Source organism: Melanotaenia boesemani, chromosome 24, assembly GCF_017639745.1.
Source record: "Melanotaenia boesemani isolate fMelBoe1 chromosome 24, fMelBoe1.pri, whole genome shotgun sequence".
NCBI lineage: Eukaryota > Metazoa > Chordata > Actinopteri > Atheriniformes > Melanotaeniidae > Melanotaenia > Melanotaenia boesemani.
The window spans coordinates 14,188,045-14,207,909 of record NC_055705.1 but is presented as its reverse complement, the minus strand read 5'-3'; the positions used below and the strand labels follow the sequence as shown (position 1 = coordinate 14,207,909).

The 19,865-nt window shown below is 38.4% G+C and overlaps 1 protein-coding gene across 6 annotated transcripts in view; it reads right to left on the bottom strand.

Moving 5' to 3' along the window:
- Positions 1–19,865, bottom strand: part of LOC121635712 (neural cell adhesion molecule 2-like) — a 466,780-nt gene that overhangs the window by 51,831 nt on the left and 395,084 nt on the right. For all 6 annotated transcript variants that reach the window (XM_041979023.1, XM_041979021.1, XM_041979020.1 and 3 more), the window contains 5 exons: positions 16,665–16,810; positions 7,898–8,048; positions 5,181–5,365; positions 3,447–3,543; positions 330–503 (listed from right to left, as the gene is read on the bottom strand). In XM_041979023.1, the coding sequence (XP_041834957.1) occupies positions 330–503; positions 3,447–3,543; positions 5,181–5,365; positions 7,898–8,048; positions 16,665–16,810 (753 nt within the window). The remainder of the gene's footprint in view (positions 1–329; positions 504–3,446; positions 3,544–5,180; positions 5,366–7,897; positions 8,049–16,664; positions 16,811–19,865) is intronic.

Here is a 19,865-nt window from a genome sequence, read left to right as displayed (position 1 = left end):
TAGCAAGCAGCTTAGAGGTGCAATACCACCACTTAGTGGACTGGAGTGTGCTGACAGATACAAAGCTGGCCTTGTAAATGGCAGAAAAGTCTCTAATCTAGTGCAATGACTCCAAACTCTTCACTACTCTCCACTTGTAATATGAATTGAATGAAAGTGTCTGGTAAATCACACATACAGCAGAGTGAAAAACCAAACACAAACTGAGCCACACTGTGCAGTTTATCAGAAAAACACCATAACAGTCCCTATATTGGATCAAAAAGTGTCATTTTCCCTTTTTGTGCCTTAAAAGTAGGCGTGCAATACAACCCAAGCTTCACACTCACTCTGGACACTGTGTGACTTGACATCCCTCCAGTCCTGGGAGCCCAGTTCCTTGTACTGGACCAGGTAGTAGCTGATGGGAACCCCACCGTGGGAGTCTGGTTTCATGAATGTGACAGTGGCCAAGCGTTGGGAAACAGCTGACAGACGAACTGAGTATGGATTTGATGGTACATCTAGAAGCAAAGACAGTCAGGAGAGTAAAATGTGTAACATTCATCCAATGTTTTATACAAATCCTGTTCAAGGTTGTACAGAATGTCTGTGTAACTATTTCCATAAACATGTTGTTTTACATTGGTGACGACACTGATATCAGCTTTCATACATGTAACTTACACAGAGATGCCAGTAACGCGTTACAAAGTAACGCGTTACAGTAATCTGACTACATATTTTAACAAAATATAATCTAACGCGTTAGGATGTCCTACAATGTAATCAAATTACCGTTACTCTTCATATTCGTCCTGCGTTACTTCGGCACTCCCCACTCCTTTCACATATGATTTGAAATCAAGCGCCGTGGACGAAAGTGTATTTATCTAACTCAACACACCTTCTCATTAACGGTGGTACAGAAATTTTATGTACTCGTAAGCATGCAGTTACCTTTCTTCGCTGAAACTTGACCTTTTTTAAATCGACAAACACAAATCATTCACTGCACATGACTTTAGAAAAAAATATGATATAGAAACTTATTACCCTGGTGCATGATGGGAGGTCCGCCTCTCCACTTCCCTCATCAGAACCTATTCCAAACCGAATTGATTTTTTTTTTTAATAAGTCCGTTACTATTTCATTATTTTCTCATGTGTAAACGTAAAACATAATGCAGATTTGTCTTATGCTTTTTTTTTTTTTTTTTTTTCGTTTTTTTTTCCCCCCGTAATTTTCAAAACTTGCAAGCTGCCTCTGGAACTGAGGTGGACGTTAAAGTCCGGTTATCGGAGAACGTGACATGAACTCATGTATTTACTTATGATGGTAGGGAAGAAGCACTGAATGATTTACAAAGTTAATAAGAGACTGACTATGTTCATAGAAGGTGAAAAACAATTAAAAGTTACAAGTTGCAAAACATTGTAAAGTCACCATTCGTAACTAATGCACTTTCAGTAAAGTATATGCGAAAAAAAATCGATTGTCATTTTTTTGTTTGGGGGGTTTTAACTAATAAAGTAACTAGTAATCTAACTTAGTTACTTCTAAACCTTAGTAATCAGTAAAGTAACTAGATTACTTTTTAAAGAAGTAATCAGTAATCAGTGGTCAGATTACTTTTTCAAGTAATCTGTGGCATCACTGAACTTACATAAAGGCTTTATAAACAAGATGTAAATATCTGCAACCTTAAAATCAGCTCTGCTGACTCGTATTCATGAACTCTCTAGCGAACAGGTAACCTACCTGTTACAGCGTTACAATGTGAATATGATAGATCTAATAATGACAAAATAATTTAAACATCATCTGAAAGCTACACTAAGTTGTGAAGTCATGTCGCATTTCCAAACTTCATTAGACTCATTTTCCATAAATTAATTAAATGCAGTGATAAAAAAAAACCCTCAGGACAGAAAAAAAAAACTTTTTAAATGTCCTGATAAAGAACATTTCACTCAGTGGAGCCATTTTGAAGGTTTTTGTAAAAAGACAAAATATGAGCCTTTTCTGGAGGAAAGGAAACCTGAAATTACTTCTGTTAAATTCTTTCGTCAGTTCTCATCCAACAACTTATGTTTAATACTGATCCATCTAATAACCTATAAGACATCAAAAGCAAAAATCTGACCTTCATGAAGGCACCGGCAAAAAAGTCAGGGGACCAATTAGGATTTGCCCTTTAGGATTCATGACTGTCTGAGCTACATTCCCTGCTGTTCAAATCCATAGCTGTTGGGTTATTTCAGTTGGAACCAAAGTGATAGAAAGATAAACAGACCAACGTAATGAGTCATGGACCAAAATTGCCAAATTATAGCCAACAAATATACATATACGGATATCTTCCCAAGAGTACAGAAGCTTTGGGATCTGCACAGTAATAACTGCAGTTCAGGTTACTGCATTATTAACCAAACACAATTAATTCTGCAGACTGTACTCACTGTGCCTTCTACCTATTTAATCATCATCATCTCTATGATTTAGCTAAAGGAAGACTTTCCTAAATATATCTCTAGGAATGAAAAAAGCAAAGTCTCAGGATTGAAAATGTCTTTGTGCTACGAAAGACTGCAGTTCTAAGCAGCTAGTGATGTTATAAAGTCTTTCTCAGAGTAAAATTGCAAAGAAATTGAGCAAAAAATCCAGAAAACATATCTGTACCCAAGAGACAAACCAATCCTGAATTGTAAAACTGTCTTGTGGTCTGATAACTAACGCTGAAACATATTTACAGGCTTGACAGCACCATATGCCGCCATCCAGATGGCATCTTCTTGAAAGAAGGTTTTATTTATATCAACAATATAATGTCAAATTATTACAGAAGCATGTTTTAAACTGATCTCCCTGCAATCCACAGCTATCATCGAATGAAAACAGAACCATTACGTTCAGAAAACATCAAATTTCCAACAACGATGTCCAGTTCTTAAGTCCCTGGGCTTACAGAGAACTGGTGAATGTTAGAAGAGGTGAAGGTGCTTTTGCATTTGTGCAGAGTTGCATCAAAAGAACTTCTATTGTTTTCACAAAGACTGCATATGAGGCCAGCATTGTTGCTCACTAATTTTTTTTTTTTCCCAGCCCGAGCAATTCAATCTGCACTAAAGATAATTGGACTGCACCATTGTGTATTAGAACATGCTACAGTAAATTAGGGGGTACTTCAGTAAATAGTGAGGGGTATGGTAAATCAGCCAGCACTATTTGAGATTAGGCTATGCTGAATAGGGGTTGGGAGTTGTAGTGGAATTTATCTTCCTGAGAATTGCAAATAAGGCTTTTACCATTAGTGGAGAGGTAGAGGGTTACAAAGCAGTTTGAAGTTGCTGTTAGGGGAAGGTGGGCTTCCTGACTCCACACATTCGGGACTTGAAATTAGGTCGCAAATCTCATTAGCTCATGTAAAAGAGTTCAGACAATAGCAGCTGTGCAGCAGACTCACCTGCCTGGGCCAAAATAAACTCCTGGTATCGGACTCCAATGTTGTTCCGGGCTGTGCAGTTATAGCGGCCAAAGTCTCTGTCAGACATTGGAGTCACCTGAAAACAGACGAACATGCTGATAAAACTATTGATTCAGATACTTTTTGGTTTCTTTGAATTAATAAATTTATATATTCTCTGTTTTTATGCATTTACTCCTCCCAGATTGGGACATTCATGACAAACCTGCTTCCTTAGCTTTACACTGTGTCCATAACGTCCATTAAACATAGCTTTTACACTGATCATAGTGTCTTAAAACAAGCTGGTACATTTGTCAAAACAAGCTGCTAAATCCTTTGCCTCTAGCAGTAACTGTATTTGGCCTCAGTTAGCTACACTGTAAAAATATCTGTCTACAGTTACGATATGCAGTTCCTTTATTTTTTAAATGGACAAACCAAAAGGTTTACAGAAATGGACTCTACACATGTTTACATGTCTAATGTAAGACAACATGAAAAACCTGAAACTGTGAAAATACATAAAAGTTTAAATTGTGAGATAACATAAAAAGGACTGTTATCGTTATGATGATATTTATTTATCATAATACTTTTAAATTCAAGTTTAACATCATCAATGATTCCTTATTTTACTTTAAGTCCTCAGACTGGCAACAAAGATGAACTTGGGCCTAAGCATCCCTGCACTAATGTCTGTCTTCAAACATTATAAAGACAAAAATAGAACAAAAGTTCCAATGTAAAATGTATAAACTTTATTTTTATTATGAAATTTTAATGTAACCATTTTTTTCCTTGCTGTTTCATAGTATTTTTCTGGCACCCCATGATATTAGCATTTTTAAAAGTACTTTTTTTCATTTTATTCTTTTTAGTGTACAGTGAACACAAAACTACTTCTACCTCCAATGATGTAACCCTGTATGGCACATGTGTCCAAAGTCGGTCCTCATGGGCCGCTGTCATGAAGGTTTAGGATGTTTCCTGCTGCACCACACCTTGAATCAGATTAATGGGTCAACATGCTTGGCCAGAATTTCACAACAAATTGTTGAGGATTTCCATTTAACTTGAATCAGGTGTGTTGAAGCAGGGAAACACAAAAAACCTGCAGGACCGCGGATCTTGAGGACCGGTGATGGATATCCGAGCTGTAAGGTAGAGTCCATGAGAGGATGACACCACGTCATTATGGTATATTGGGGTTAAGTTATTTTTATATTCCATTTTTAAAGCAAAACTCATTTATAACACAGAAAGAACAAGACAAAAATCAGCTAATTTAACTGAGTTAGTACTAGCAGAAATTGTACTTCCCGACACTGCCTTTTGGATTATGTGAAACGCAAGAAAATGCTCAAAATTGTGACATTTTTGCATTCTGAAGGGACCAAAAAGATTACATGTAACACGTTAAGTTTATGCTATGCTACATTTTAACAAATGTAATATTAAATAACACTATTTACCCAAACATGCTTATGATAAATAGGAGGTAGGAGGGGTGGATGGTGGTATTATACAGTGGATTGTTACCCAATAAAACCAAGAGTCCTAACCAACAAGAATGTTTTTCATTTTAAATTTGCTGTCTGTTGCATTTGGTTAGGGTTAAAACATTTACATAGTTGGGTATATATTGCTGTTATGTTATAGTATCATTTATATATTATATATGTTAGGGGGAATTTGCTGGTAAACTGATGATCGGGGGGGATTTGTACACACCTCCAGCACAGACTTGCCCTCTGCGCTGTGTATCTGCATGTTGGGGGTTCCCTCTGAGATGGTGAAGCGTTCTCTCCTCCACAGCATGGTAGCAGGCGGGTTAGACATCACGTCACAGCTTATGTTGACTGGATTCCCCTCCCACGAGTAATAAATGGTATGGTTGGTCAGGAATTTTGGGATATCTGTTAGATGAAAACAAGATTGCATGAGCAAAAGAGTAACAGCTGTTTTTTTTTTTTTCCTGACATTTGTTGCAGCTATTTTACAATCAAAACAAGAGGGTGTGATGTTGGATGATTAAAGATCTAAAAATCATTTGCTGAAGCTTAACCCAGAAATTCTGTAAAAGTCCCTCTTGAATGCTAAAAGAAAAAAGCTTAAATGTAATTGAAGTCATTTCATGTAGCTGAGGGAAATAAGAATAAAGGATGCAAACAAAGACTGATTTGCCCCAGCAAACAGAAAGAGGAGTAATGAACAATCTCAGCAGTGAGCTGTTGTTCGGATGTTTCTCGGCCCAGTCAGCCCCAGCTCAGCCGGAGCAGCATTATGGTTGTTTTATGCTCACTTGCAGGATTCCATTAAAGAGATTGATGCCTCGCGCTCCGTCACAGCCGAGGACGTGCTATCCCCCTGCAGCCTGCAGTGACTTAGTAAATGAGTTCATTAGTTTGGCGGCAGCGGCTTGCTCGGCCCCACCACACTTCGACTCGCAGCCCGAGCTTCTCAGCAGAGTGGGAGTCAATACTGAGAGCAAGCTGTCAGCAGAAGCTCCAGAAAAAACAAGTTTAGAGCAAAGCGACAACATCTTTGCTTCACGGTTGGAGAGTGGCTGCATGTGTGTTGTTTTGCAACAAGGAGATGCTATCAAACTTTTACTGAAATGTCAACTTTTCAATAACTATGCAAAACAAGTTTTGTAGGGAATCCGTGAGCTCAAAAGTCACCTGAGCCAAGAGGGGAGGAAATTGGATTTCACAAGACAACAGAGACGCAGAATTTAATTTTTTTTTTTTTTTTAATGCGTTCACTCCTCTTGCTTCTCGTTCTTCTAAACTTCAATGAAGAATTGATGCTATCAAAGCAGCACTCTGCACTCATGCAGTTAAGCCAATAGAGCCACTCTCATAATGAACCTAATCATTTCATGGCCAAAATGAAGATCTTTGCTTCAGAGCTCATTAAGCAGAGCAGAGCCCGCCCAGAATAACCCCAAACAAACAGCACTGAGAAATGGGTGTGCTCATCGAGAAACAGGGGGGCTGTCGGTTGGAGTAAACGGAAGGCGATGCATGGCATCTTCTCTCTAATTAACCCTTCTGGAGGCAATGTGCATAGTGGAGTGGATGTCGGCTTGTTGAGTTCTTTATAATGTAATATTCTTCAGAGAGAAAACAGCTACAGAATGAAAATAACTGAACTTTTGAACTTTGTAATAGACTACAAGGAGTTCACAGATTTGCTATTTGATAGCTGCATAATGTGTTCATGTGGTTTTCTTCCATGTGGATTAGGAATTTCATATATAATGGGGCAAAAAAAGTATTTAGTCTGCCACCAATTGGGCAAGTTCTCCCACTTAAAAAGATGAGAGGCCTGTAATTTTCATCATAGATATACCTCAGCTATGAGAAACAAAATAAAAAAAAATCCAGAAAATCACAGTCTGATTTTTAATTAATTAACATGCATAAAGACTAGAAAAGATGCATAATTAACAACAAAGAGATGTACCCAGAAAAACAAAATGACCACAAAGCCATGAAGGAAACTAGATTAGCGCAAAACAATGAAATAATTATGGCAAAAAAAAAAAAAAAAAAAACTACCAAAAATGACATGAAAGGACAATGAAGACACAAAATTGGTATTAAAATATATTAAAAGATACACAGAACAAATATTAAAAAAACACAAAGACACTTAATGAACAATGAATACAAAGAAAAACTACGCTACTATTACAAGGCCAAAATAAAAAACAAAAACAAAAACCTTGTATAATTACCTCAAAAGGAGATAAAGTGACCAGATATGCTAAATGCCAATTAAAAGAAATTTATTAAACTCTGATAATTTATTTAAAAAGTAACACAGAGAAAAAAAATACTCAAATATGCCTTCAAAAGTGACTACAAAAAACAAACTACGAAAAAAGCTATAAAATAACCAAAAAGCCCAAAAACTATCACAAAAATATACTAAATGGCAACTTAAACATAAAAGACCAAAATTTCCAAAACTAGCTCAACAGAAAAATACACATGATCACATTGAGATACAAAGTGACTACAGACACAAAATAACCATGACGGCACAAATTTAAACATTTTAAAACACAATAAATCAGTGTAATGGAAAAGAAGTACACACAGACACAAAAATAAAACATAAACACACAAGAAAATGAACAACAAATGAACAATTTTACTAAAAAATAGACTCAAAATAAGGACAAGCTGTTACAAAACTGCTGCACAGACACAAAACAATCACCCAAACACTCCACACACATCTGCCTCATTTGTAGTTGTACATGTGGGGACTTAAACAAGTCTGTGCCCAGGAGCCTGTTGTCTAATAATCCATCTGTGCATAGGTTGCCTGATTAGACCTCTGCTGTGGACAGTTTCAACAGTCTAATTAACAGCTTTTTCATTACTGAAAACACCTGTGAGCGTGTGCTAAGTTTTTCAGATGATGTGAATACTTACACTCAATATCCAGAAACATGCTCTTCTGATGACCTCCTATCCTGCTCTGCGCCTCGCAATCAAATCGACCCAAGTCGGTGAGCCTGACCCCACTGATGGTCAACACAGACTTACCGTGACGGCCACGAACCTCAAACCGGCCGTCCCGACTCTGAAACACAAACAGAAGAAGCTTGTAGGAGACATAACAATACATTTTACAGTCTAAGAAATAGTCAATTCTAAAAGAAATTCATACATTTTAGTTTTTGTAAAGAAAACTAATGGCTTCACACATTTACTGCACCAAGTGAGCAAAAGCAGCCCAAGGGTTTATTTGTTGTGCAATATAAAAAGGAGGAAATGGAAGTTTCCAGAAACGTTTTTTTTTTTTTTTATGCCAGCGAAAAGTTGCTCATCTGACTTTGCTCTTGCAAATGAGTGACAGTTCCTTGATCAGTTTTGACCCCCTTGCAGGCTATTGTCACTTGTCATGTGGTGTCAGAGTTAATGCAATAAACTGTTGATATATTACAAGGTCATTACATCTGTATGAAGACAGATGGTATCACTTTGAAGCTTCGGGTCAATTACAGCAGACAAGGCTATCATTCCAGTAATCGACAGCGCCGCGTAATGAGAAAAAACACCCCAGGAGCATCCTGGTTGCAGACATGATTTGGCTTTAACCTGCAGACTGTTACCATCAGATAACCTGCATGACCTCCATGAAACTACTTTTTAGCTGTGCTGCCTTTTGACTCAGAGCTGATTTAATAGAAAACTCAATAACTGCAGCAGAACAGGATCTTTGGGTGATAGTGTAGCTAAAATCACTACAAAGAATGTTATCCTCTAATACTGATTTTAGCTAATCTCTTGAGCTAATGTGTCTTTTTTTATTGGTGTGAATTCAGATTAAAATATTACCATGAAGTTAAATCAGACGATAACCATAACCACAGGTTTCATTGTTCCCACTTTATATAAATATGGAGTAAAGAGAGTAGGTTGACATTCTTTATTTGCACACAAGGACAGTAATGCTGAAATGAAATGGCTTAGATAAAAGGAAATGCATGGGTGATAAAGCTCATGATCAGGAAGTTACTGGAGCGGATGATTCAAGTATGCATCTTTTTTGACATTTAGATAAGAATGATGGCACATATTATTACAGCCAAAACACAAAAACTAGGATTGTATTACCTTAGCTTAGGATAAAAACTAGGAAAAGGCAGAAAAAACAAGTGTCTAATTACACTAAATGCACATACACATTTATGTTGGAAAATTACCACTTTACATTAAACATTTTTAGTCTTTTATTATGGTGAAATGTCTGACATAGTGTGACAGCTTGAACCCATTAAGCTTAAATTTCACATGTACAAGGTACAGGTCTATTTCTAGCCAGGTTTGAGCTTGAAAACTACACATTAAGGTTCATGCAGAGATACTTGGACACATTTTCTCACTGAACTTATACTTATATTCTAAAACTACTTGGTTAGTCTTAGAAACATAAACATACTTGGTTAGGTTTAGGATCTGGAGTCACTCACTCAGGTTCAGGAAAAAAAAATGTAGGTTTAGCAACAAACCATACTTGGTTAGGTTTAGGACCTAAATATTCAAGTTTGGGTTTAAGAACTGGAACTTGCTGGTTAGATTTAGGAAAACTGTGGTAAAATACATCCTTTTACAGCTGTAACAACATATATAACAGACAGAATTGTCTCTTATCTATCAAACTCAATTTTCTATTTAAATATGCTGTACTACTCTACTTGATGCTAAAGGGGTATTCTGGGTGCTGGGTTTGTCGTGACGTATTTGTTTAATCAGGTGGAACAAAACAATTTTTTTCATGTCCTCATGCTAAGCTACTAAAAGAAAGTTTAGTTTCTATCCAAACATCTGAATTAATTCCCTTTATGTAATTCTCAACAAGAAAGGGCATAAATCTGTCAAAATTAATATTTTCTTATAAAGAAATGATCAACTGCAATAATAAATTTGCTATAGTGAATGCCAGGAATCTGGAAAGAAAATAAAAATATTTTTGTTACAATTCATCCAATAAAGAAAAACCTATAAGGATAAGAAATATTAAGTAATTATAAATGACTGGACCTGGGGAGGGGTGGGGGGTGAATGGGTAAGGGTTGGGGTAAAGAGGTTTTTTTTTTTTTAGGGGGGGATCTGTGGACATGTTCTTGTCCCTGGGGTGCCTAGCCTTGGTGTTGGGTTGGCGTGGCCCCGTCGGGTTCCTGGGTGGGGCTCTGCTGGGGGGAATGGGTGGCCCTTGGACCTGTGGGGTGCCTGCCCTCTGTGCGGCCTGCGCTGTGGCGCCCGCTGGGCCTGCTCACCGTCACCCTGGGCTGCCCGGTGCCCCTGCCCCGTCGTGCTGGGGGGCTCCGGTCTGGGGGCCCCTCTGCTCTGGTCCGAGTGGGCCGCTGCTCTGTCTGCTTTGGCTGTCCTGTGCTTGGTGCTCTGTGGACCTGCTGGGCCTTTGGGGCCTCAGGCTGCCCCCGTCCCCCGCTGATGCTTCGTGGTGCGGTGTGATCACGGCCCCCTTGCAAGTACACATTTCCTCCTTGTTGCATGGCCACGCTCACAAACGTGCTCGTCTCTCCATCCGCTTCTCACTAGATGTAGCTGATGTTTGTGTGTTGGTACGTTTATCTGCAGGTACGTTTGATGACTATTGTAATTTTTCATATCATCATCATCCTATTTTTCTTTTGGTATCATGTAGTACTGTGGTATTTTATATTGTTTTTTTTTTGTGATATGTTCTAGGCAGCCTAGACAACTGTTATTTCCACATTTTAATCCTGTCCTTTTCGCCCTTTTTTTTTCTTTTTTTTCCTCTCTTCCTCTATCTCCCTGTCAGGTTTGGCACTGACATATAAAGACTAAAGAAAATAAGATTACAATAAAAACAATAAAAATATCAAGGGCAGCCATGTATATAACATCTCTCCCTTGGTAGAGCAAATCTGTCAAGCAAAATATGGCACACAGACCACCGTTCTGTATGTTAGGATGCTGGACAGACCAGGGTAAAAATAAATAAATAAATAATAAAAAAAAAAAAGACTGGACCTACTTTCAAATATAGTACACATACATTCGAAACACATACTGATTCTTTTTCTTTGAAAACAGTCACACTGCTGTCTTTTTGCAAATTGTCTGTGTTTGCATGCATCTGTATTCCCTACCCCTTGGAATATTTGCATAGTGGAATCTTTGTATTCATGTGCAGACACGCCACACCTTCTCCATAGATTTGCCCTATAAATCAATGCACATCCAGTCCCTTCTAATGGCCTTCTGTCATCCTTGCCTCTAGAAGCTCCTTTCTTCTGCATCTCACTCTCTTCATGCCACTCAGAACCTGTTTAGGCGTTGTTCTGTTTAGAATGACTTATCTTCCATGTTATTATCACAGTGCGATCAGCTAACGAGGTGAAGCATTGCTTAAAGGCTCTGTTCTGTTCGCCTTCTGCTACTACTGCAGCCTTTGCTTGTTTGAGGTGAGGTCAACGGGATTGGGAGAGTGTGCGTTGAATAGGAATGCTGAAGATGAAGGGATGAGATGGAGAAGGGAGTAGGAGAAAGAGAGAGAGGAAACCTTCTAGGACAGAGCTTCTGAGTCAGGAAATTACTTGCTAACCCCTCTGCCTCTACAGCCCCCCCTCTGCCAGCTGAGAGGGTCTGTGGCTAGAGACAAACTCAGGCTCAAAAGCAGGGTCTGTTTGATATTCTGCGCACTAAAAAGTTGTGGCACGCAGCCAGATGCGAACACAGCAGCGACATGCATGCTAACCAGCAGGGCCAATCAATGTCACTACGACTACAGCCTTGCTGCAGGTATTATGTGCATTCAAGCACTACCTAAATAAAAACAAAGACATGAAAGTATTAAGAATTAGGAAAGAAAAAAGAAAAAGAGGTAAAATAAAGGCAAGTGGGCCAAATCAGGGGATAAATGTATGAAATATTGTTTAAATTTAATCCGTAAGACCTCCAAAAAAAGCATGTTTCTACATCAAACAAAAACAGCTAAAGCTGAAATTTAATCTCTACAATTGGATTCTGGTGACTATTAAAATCTAATTTCAGTTCAGCTGTTGGAGGATTTTCAGATAATAAAAATATATTTTTTGTACATCTGGGTTGGAAACACTGCCAGTCTAATTCTGGCTTAACTGTTTTGAGTTGGTGCTGAACATCTTAATCATTTCTATTTCTATATCACCTCAACCTAATAAAATAGTAAAATAACATTTAATAATGGCTTTTAAGTTCAAGGAAATGGACTGCAAAAAAAGGAGTTTAAAACAGGAAACAACAGACTACTTTAAACTACATTTTATAGAAGACTAGTACTAAAAAGATAATAAAATTGTGTAAATTAAATGAAAACAGAATATTTACAAAATATTTAAATCCTACATTTAAGAGAGAGTACAACAGAGACTATAATGTAATGCAATAATGCGTACTAACATTTCTAAAAAACTATATATTTTGATGTGAAAACCCCCCTTTTAGATGAACCGAGTATAAAAATCAAGATAATATAAAGTTATTATAATGTTACTTATAAATGGATGTCCTCCATTCTAACAGAACATATATTTGCAGATGTGACTCTTTTGTGTCAACTCTGAGGTCAAGGAGCAAACAAAATTAAATCTGGCTAGAATAATAAAAACTTCTTTTGCTGCTTAGTGTTGACCTTAGAAAAAAATCTCCAGTTTGTGATGTCAATAGACATGACGTTTGTGAAGCACAGCAGAGGAGATTGTTTAGATTTGTGGCATTAGCAAAGACCAATTATACTAACGGTTGAATGTGGAGGAGCAGAATCCACACCCATCTCCACCTGTAAGATGTGCAGAACGTGGGTTGTCTTGCTGAAATAAGCATGATAATTTAGTGAGCTCAGGTTTTGAGTGACAGTGTTGCGTTTGTTGTAAAATACCAAAATTTTAATTGTTTTTATTTAATATCCTGTAGTCCCGAAGAAGGTCCCAATTATATTTTCTTCCAGGAAGTCCTGAGTTTAAATACTTCCTGGTCTACAGTTGATCTAAAGAGGTGGTCACTGTATAAAAATATGGTGCTAACTGCTTTTATAAAAGCAGAAAATAATTCTGTTGTTACTGTGAAAAAGGCCAGTTTATATTTTTTTTACAATTATGCATAGCTGAAAACTAGTTAACCAGTGGAGAGCCATGTCATAAAGCTAAGCCTTTGTAATAGCAGTGTGTAACAAAGTTCAAAGCTCCAGTCAGGTCAACAAATAAAGCTGTGCTCCGTTAGTTTTTGTATGCTTTGATATGTACTGACAAAGATGTCTACTTCATTACTGACCAACTTTAGTCTGTAAGTTTCCTTACGCAAGTGAGCTTAATTACTGTCCATGTCCCAGTATACAGGCATGTGAGGGGAATTGATTTGTTGATAGACATATATCTGATTATGCATTCATAGACAGAGTTACTATGTGGCCGCTAGCAGCTTGTTAGCATCTGCTTTTTCCCTGGTTGACCTGATTCATCTCAAACTAAAACAAATAGCAAACAATTGAGCTGCTTGCAGATACAAGTCATGTGAAGTGGTGAATTGGACATTCTTTCAACCCTTTACATTTTGTTAGATACATAAATAAATTAGATGCACACCATCCCTTTGTGTTATTCTTTCTTGTCACTGGTTTCTTTTTACTGTTACAGGATTAATTGTAACACATTAACACATTATTCCAACCACATGATCAGAAAGTGTGAAATATGATGTAGTATGACTTCAGTTGGACTAACATGTTTACAAGTATTTTAATTTTGGTTTGGTTGAAGTAACAATAATTTGTTTTTTTGACATCATGGAAACATACTGCCTCCATGTGAATGGAAGCCCTGAGCTTTTTTTCTGCTCATAAACAGTCCCATTGAGGGATAGCATGTTTATTCTATTTGAGCTTTTTCTGTTTTTTATTTAGCTTCTTTTACATTTTAATGCTTTTTCTGAGCACTGCTGTAATGCTTTTGTTTTATGTAAATCACTTTGAATTGTCTTGTAGCTGAAATGTGCTCTAAAAGGCCTTGAAGTAGGTGACATTAATCCAGACAGTAAACGTGCTAAAAATGTTCCTTCCCACTCACCATCTTCACAGTTTTATTGAGATCAGGTAAAGTGGCTATATTTATGATTTGTTCTAGACAGAATTGGATTTTTTTCCCTATTATTTTACTAGATCACTGGTGCCTCACAAGCAAATGCTTTGTGGCCTATCAATCGAATGGTATTCGGGGACAACTTAGGTAATAAAATCCATAAATTCTTGGTAATTTTGCTTTAAAAAAAATTGCACACAGACTTTGTGCTGCAGTTACATTGTTTTTTTCTTAAACTGTGAACCAGATTTCTTTTGGAAGAGATGTGTCAATTATAACAATTTTATTTAAGGAAAAGTACAGTTTTCTAATGTCACTGCTATTTTTACACTGGGAGGTTTTACATGAGTACAGTGGACTGCCAAGCCTAATCAAGACAAAAACAACACTAGAAGCTGAAACAATACCTCAACTCCATTCCTGCCTCAGTTCATAATTGAATTCCACAAACTGCCTCCCATTATGTTCTCTAAAACAGGGTCCCAGTGTTTTTGACACAGGAAGAGGAAAATGGAAGCAACATTATGGGTAAAGCTAAGTCTTTTGGTGCCTGACGTCTCAGCAAGGGATGAGTGTGTGCAGCCTGGATATGCAGATTGGAGAGCAAATTGAGAGAGGAACACCCTGCCTTAAACCCAAGTGACTACTACCATCCATCACAACTCATGCTGCACAAGTTGTGTTTGTTTTTGTGCATGTTTAGGTAAGTTGGTTTGCACCACACATTTCCATAATTGCATTTGCAGTGGGAAGAGGAGCACTTACTCTCGTTTTCAGTTGTGATTTATCAGCCTGAGTGATTCGAGCCAGTGCACACAATCATTTATCTTTGCAGTGACCTTTTTCGAAGCCAAGAAACAACTGCCATCTTTGTTTTTTGTTTTATTTTTATATTTTCTTTTACTGCGTCTGTTTAATTCCGAGTAACCATTTGGGGAAGCTGAGCGGGAAGTGCACATGGTTTAAAAATGATAGCATGTTTATTTATTTAAAGGTTATTTAATAAGAACAGATAATGGCTGCATACATTGGAAAGCTAAGAAACAACTTTCTGATTTCTGATTTGCAAACTGTTACCATGGAAAGTCTGTCTTCATGCAGAGTCAGAAATAAGAATACAAGCTTTGCCTTATCTTACTTTCATTTAAGTAAAATGTTGAGTGAAAGGAAGGTAGCTAACCAGGAGTGAACTTCAAGGTTGCTGTTGCTTTTTTATGCTTGAGTTGATTTACAATGAGGTAAAAATCTCAGTACAGTGTGAGTGCATGGTGAATGAACAGATGCTTCCTGAGAGAAGCCATCCATCTGTCCGTCCGTCCATCCGTCCGTCCGTGCACCCACCCATCCATCCACCTATCCATTCGTCCGTCCGTCCGTCCATCCATCCATCTACCCACCCACCCATCCATCCATCATCCATCCATCCACCCACCCACCCACCTACCTATTCATCCATCCACCCACCTACCTATCCATCCATCCATGGCAATGAGAATATTTTCATCTGTAAAATAATGAGGTTTGCACTTTAGGCAAAACATGCTAATCTTAAGCTTTGACCTTGAGAAGCTTTTATTCTTCTTTTTATAGTTTGTGTGTGTTGATGAATTTAGTACAATGCTACTTGTTATTGCAGCAGCAGCAACTAAGATGTGTTTTTGTTCCCATTCTAATAGAGCTCACAGTTCATGAGTACCAAAGTGCTTTGAGTCATCTGCCATGCAAATACAACAGAAACAACATGCCAGGAATGTTGTGTCTGGCTATTGGAAATACTGGGAGTTTTCCTGGTGGGCCACTGAACAATAAACCACAACGTGTCAATATAGGAAAGAGAAATTCTGTTTAATTTAACTGGTAAATGTCTTCATAAACTGAACCTTAGTGTGTGGTCGTAGGCCCACATGGGGTAGTTGGGAGGCACATATATGTTTAGGAAAGCATGGGGAAAATATGCAACAAAACTCAAAGCTGGTGCAAAGCTGGGTGACTGAAAAGATAAAGAAGACACAAGAGGAAGGCGCAACAAAGCCACTAAAAATTTTCATTTTGAACTGCAGCTTCTCCTGCTGCCTGTAGTGGAGACAGCAGTGAGGAAACCAGCAGATATACTGGTGAAATCATTGAGACAGATGGTATAAACTCTACAATGAGATTAAGCATAGCCTCCAAAGACAAGGCAAGGCATGTTATATCAGCAAATACAGATAAGTGAGGTATTATTTTGTTTGTGCAGTGATTATCAAAATGTGTAGCTAAAAGCCAAAAACTTGGAAGGTTGTGCATTGGTTTCTGTATTTGCCCCTGCTTCTAAAAAAAACCTGCATGTTTTTCACTGTTTTTCACAGTTACACCTTCTACCCACTCTAGCCAAGAGCAGTTTGACTTATTTTTCTCTGACTCCTGCAAATTTGCAGTTTCAAATATTTCCCCTGTCTCTCCTGAAACTTCCACATTTCATAAACATAGTAAATTATCTACATATCTCATAAGTTATGTCCCATTTGTTTAACACGCTGAAGGTCCAGCACATGACATGTAGATGATGCACACGCACACACACAGAGCCAGATGGGCTTTCTGGCAGCTTCTACCTTGTCTCCGTCCACGAAGGTCTGGCTGTCGCTGGCTCTCCTCCAGGAAATGTCAGGCAGAGGCTCGCCCTCGGCCACGCAGGAGATCATGGCGGCGCTGCCCTCTACCGCTGTCACGTTTTTCAGCTGGGTGATATGGGGCTGGACTGGAGACCACAGAGGACGACAAGGGAGTAGGGGGGGATAGAATAAGGAAAAGAAATATTGATAAGTGAGTAAAGAATAATAGATTGCAAGAGTAGAGGAATAGGTGTGACAGCAGAGAGGGAAAAACTGTCAAAGATGTGACTCATAAGGGAGAGTAGATGAAGGCTATACCATAGGGTATAGACACTGAGCTGATGCATGACTTTGGTTCTGACAGAATAGGCCAAAATCATTTATACTCTGCAGTCATACTCACTATGTCTGATATAGAAGGGAGCCATAGACTCCAGTCTATTTTCTAGTCAAAGACTCCATGACCTAGATGACAACAGTAACCTGACTTTGCTAAAGTTTTGGGGCACAAAACCACTGTTCCATCTTTTTATTTTGAATAAATATAGATTTTTGTCTCTCCAATACCCCTGTGATTTTCTTTCGGTACGGAGCGAACATTAGGTGCAGATAAGTGCTGAAAAGTGTGCCGCTGAGGCTCGGTCCCCTTTCGCCTCCCACTGATAAGATGCTCTAACCAAGGCCTGACACCCGATGCATGTCAAGGGTAGAGAGCATGCAACATGAATCATGGATTACTACTTTCTTCCGCCTTAACAGACGGCTTCAAGAGTAGCGTGGCAGAAAATCCAAAAGGCAAAAGGAAGTGAATGGAAAATAGTGACTACTGTAGGCTTTTAAGGAGTGAAGAAGTGTTTGGCAATTTCACGTGCCTTCAGCCTTAGAGTTGAGAAGCTGCCTCGAGGGATTTGGGGAGCTTGTCAAAACAAAGGTGGAGGGGTGGGGGGGTCACAAATATACACACCAGTACACAGATTACTTTACCCACTGGCACGTTCAGTAAACCGATCGATGCTCTAAGAATAGAGCATTTAAACACTGTACAAGCAATGCTGGTTAAAAGAGTCCAAACTTTAATCTGGATTCATTTCTTCGTGGTCTTGGTCTAGTTTTATTTATTTATTTATTTAATCAGTTACCGTACCAATTAAGTCTCTAAACTGAAATGTTTTTGGAAAGTCACATTTGCCACCAAAAACCAACATGGGCAGTTTTTTTCCTGTTTTAAATTGAGCATGCTGGAAACACATCTTTGCAAACAGTCAGCTGTGTGATCTGAGGATAGTGTAGCATCCCTACAACTGAGTCCAAATGGACAAGAAATAAAAAAGCAGTTAGCAAACAAGCAAACATTTTGGCCAGATTATTATGCATTTGGAAGTAAAACATACAGAGTGTATCCAGAATTCCAGTAATTAAGGGAGAAAGAAAGATACTGACATCAAGGAAGTGGCCATTTAAAGCTCATTGCAGGTATAACTTCAGAGCCAAATTCTTGCTAACTTCTACAGAGGAACAACAGAGGACATCCTAACTGGAAACATCACAAGCTGGCATGGGAAATGCGGGAGACTGGAATGTTGTATTCATCTCCTGAGTGTTGGGTTACCAGTGTGGTGTTTACACAGAGCACTAAAGGATACTAAAAGATGAAAGCTGACCAGCCAAAGTCTGTTTATCCGGGTTCCATCTGGCATAAGATGCAGAATTATTTTCTGTCACCAAACTTATAAGAAGTTTCTTTTCTCGAACCGTAAAACTAATTTCAGATGAAAGTTGAGTTCAGAGTTTGTCCCCATGTCCCAATTTCTCTTTATATTCTTTATGGAAAGAAATTCTAGTTACAGCTGAAGGGTTTTTAGTTCTGCTGGAAGGCACACTTCGCTTTTTGCAGATGATGCAATCTTGTTGATTGGGGTGATTTGCAAGTGTGAAGCAACTGGGATGAGAACTGGCACTTAGTCAGAAAAGGGTGGATACCCCATTTACTTTGGGATTAAATTATTACCTTAAGTTAGTGTTTTCTAAATCCAGGTCCTCAGAACCCACTGCCATGCATGTTTTAGATGTGCTTCTACTCCAACACACTTGACTGTGGGGCTCCTCATCAAGTTCTTTGTTAGCCAGTTAATGAGCCATTCATTTCAACCAGGTGTGTTAAGGTATGGAAACATGTAAAACATGCTGAGCAGCGAGACCTGGGGACCATGATTGACAAACACTGCCTTCAGTGAGTGGAGTTTAAATATCTTAGGGTCTTGTTTAGGAGTAGGTGTAGGATGGAACGAGAGAGCGATAGACAGATTGGTGAAGGTCTGTAATGATAACAAAGGAGCTGAGCAAAAAGGCAAAGCCATCAATCTACTGAACACTTGTACCTTCACCAGTTGTTGTAAGCTGTATGTTGATCAAAGGAATGAGATCACAAATACAAGATGTAGAAATGAGCTTCTAAAGAAACTAGATAGGGTTAGAAGTTCTGTAATGAAGTCTCTGCGCCTCCATATCAAAAGGAGCTGGTTGAAGCCGTTTGGGTATCCGGACTTCTCCACAGGGACGTGTTTTGGGCATTTTGAGAATGGACCCTCAGGGCAGACCCGGGGCAAAGAGAGATCATATCTCTCATCTGGCTTGATAACAATTTTTGTCACCACAAAAGAGATTAAGAAGGGATTGAGTACAGGGAAATCAGGGGTTCTCCATTCAGACTCACACAGACCTAATTGGGCCATGGATGGATCAAGAATAGTTAATGTTTGACAAAAGTTGATCAAAGTGATTAAGAAACAATTTTGCTGTTATAGGTTGTTATTTTCTTGGCTTAGCATCAGATCTGTTCACATTTCAGAATGCAGCAGATCTTGATTTTGTAAATGTCCATTGTTAAGTTTGTCTAATTTTTAAATGAACGGGTGCTAAAACAATGTGAAGACATGGTTAAAAAACACAATATTGACCAAAAACAATCTCAAATTTAGCTTCACTTTGGCTGTAACAAATGTGACTGAATGTTAATTGTTTTAGCTGTGATGATAAATGTGAGTAAAACTGGACTGACGAATTAAAGCACAGAAATGATCCGAACACAAAGACTAGTTCCTACAATTCCTAGCACAGTGCAAACAAAAACATGCCAATGCATCTGAGTCTTGACAGATTTGCTAGGAAAGAGATACAACAAATGCAGCTTCCTTTATAACC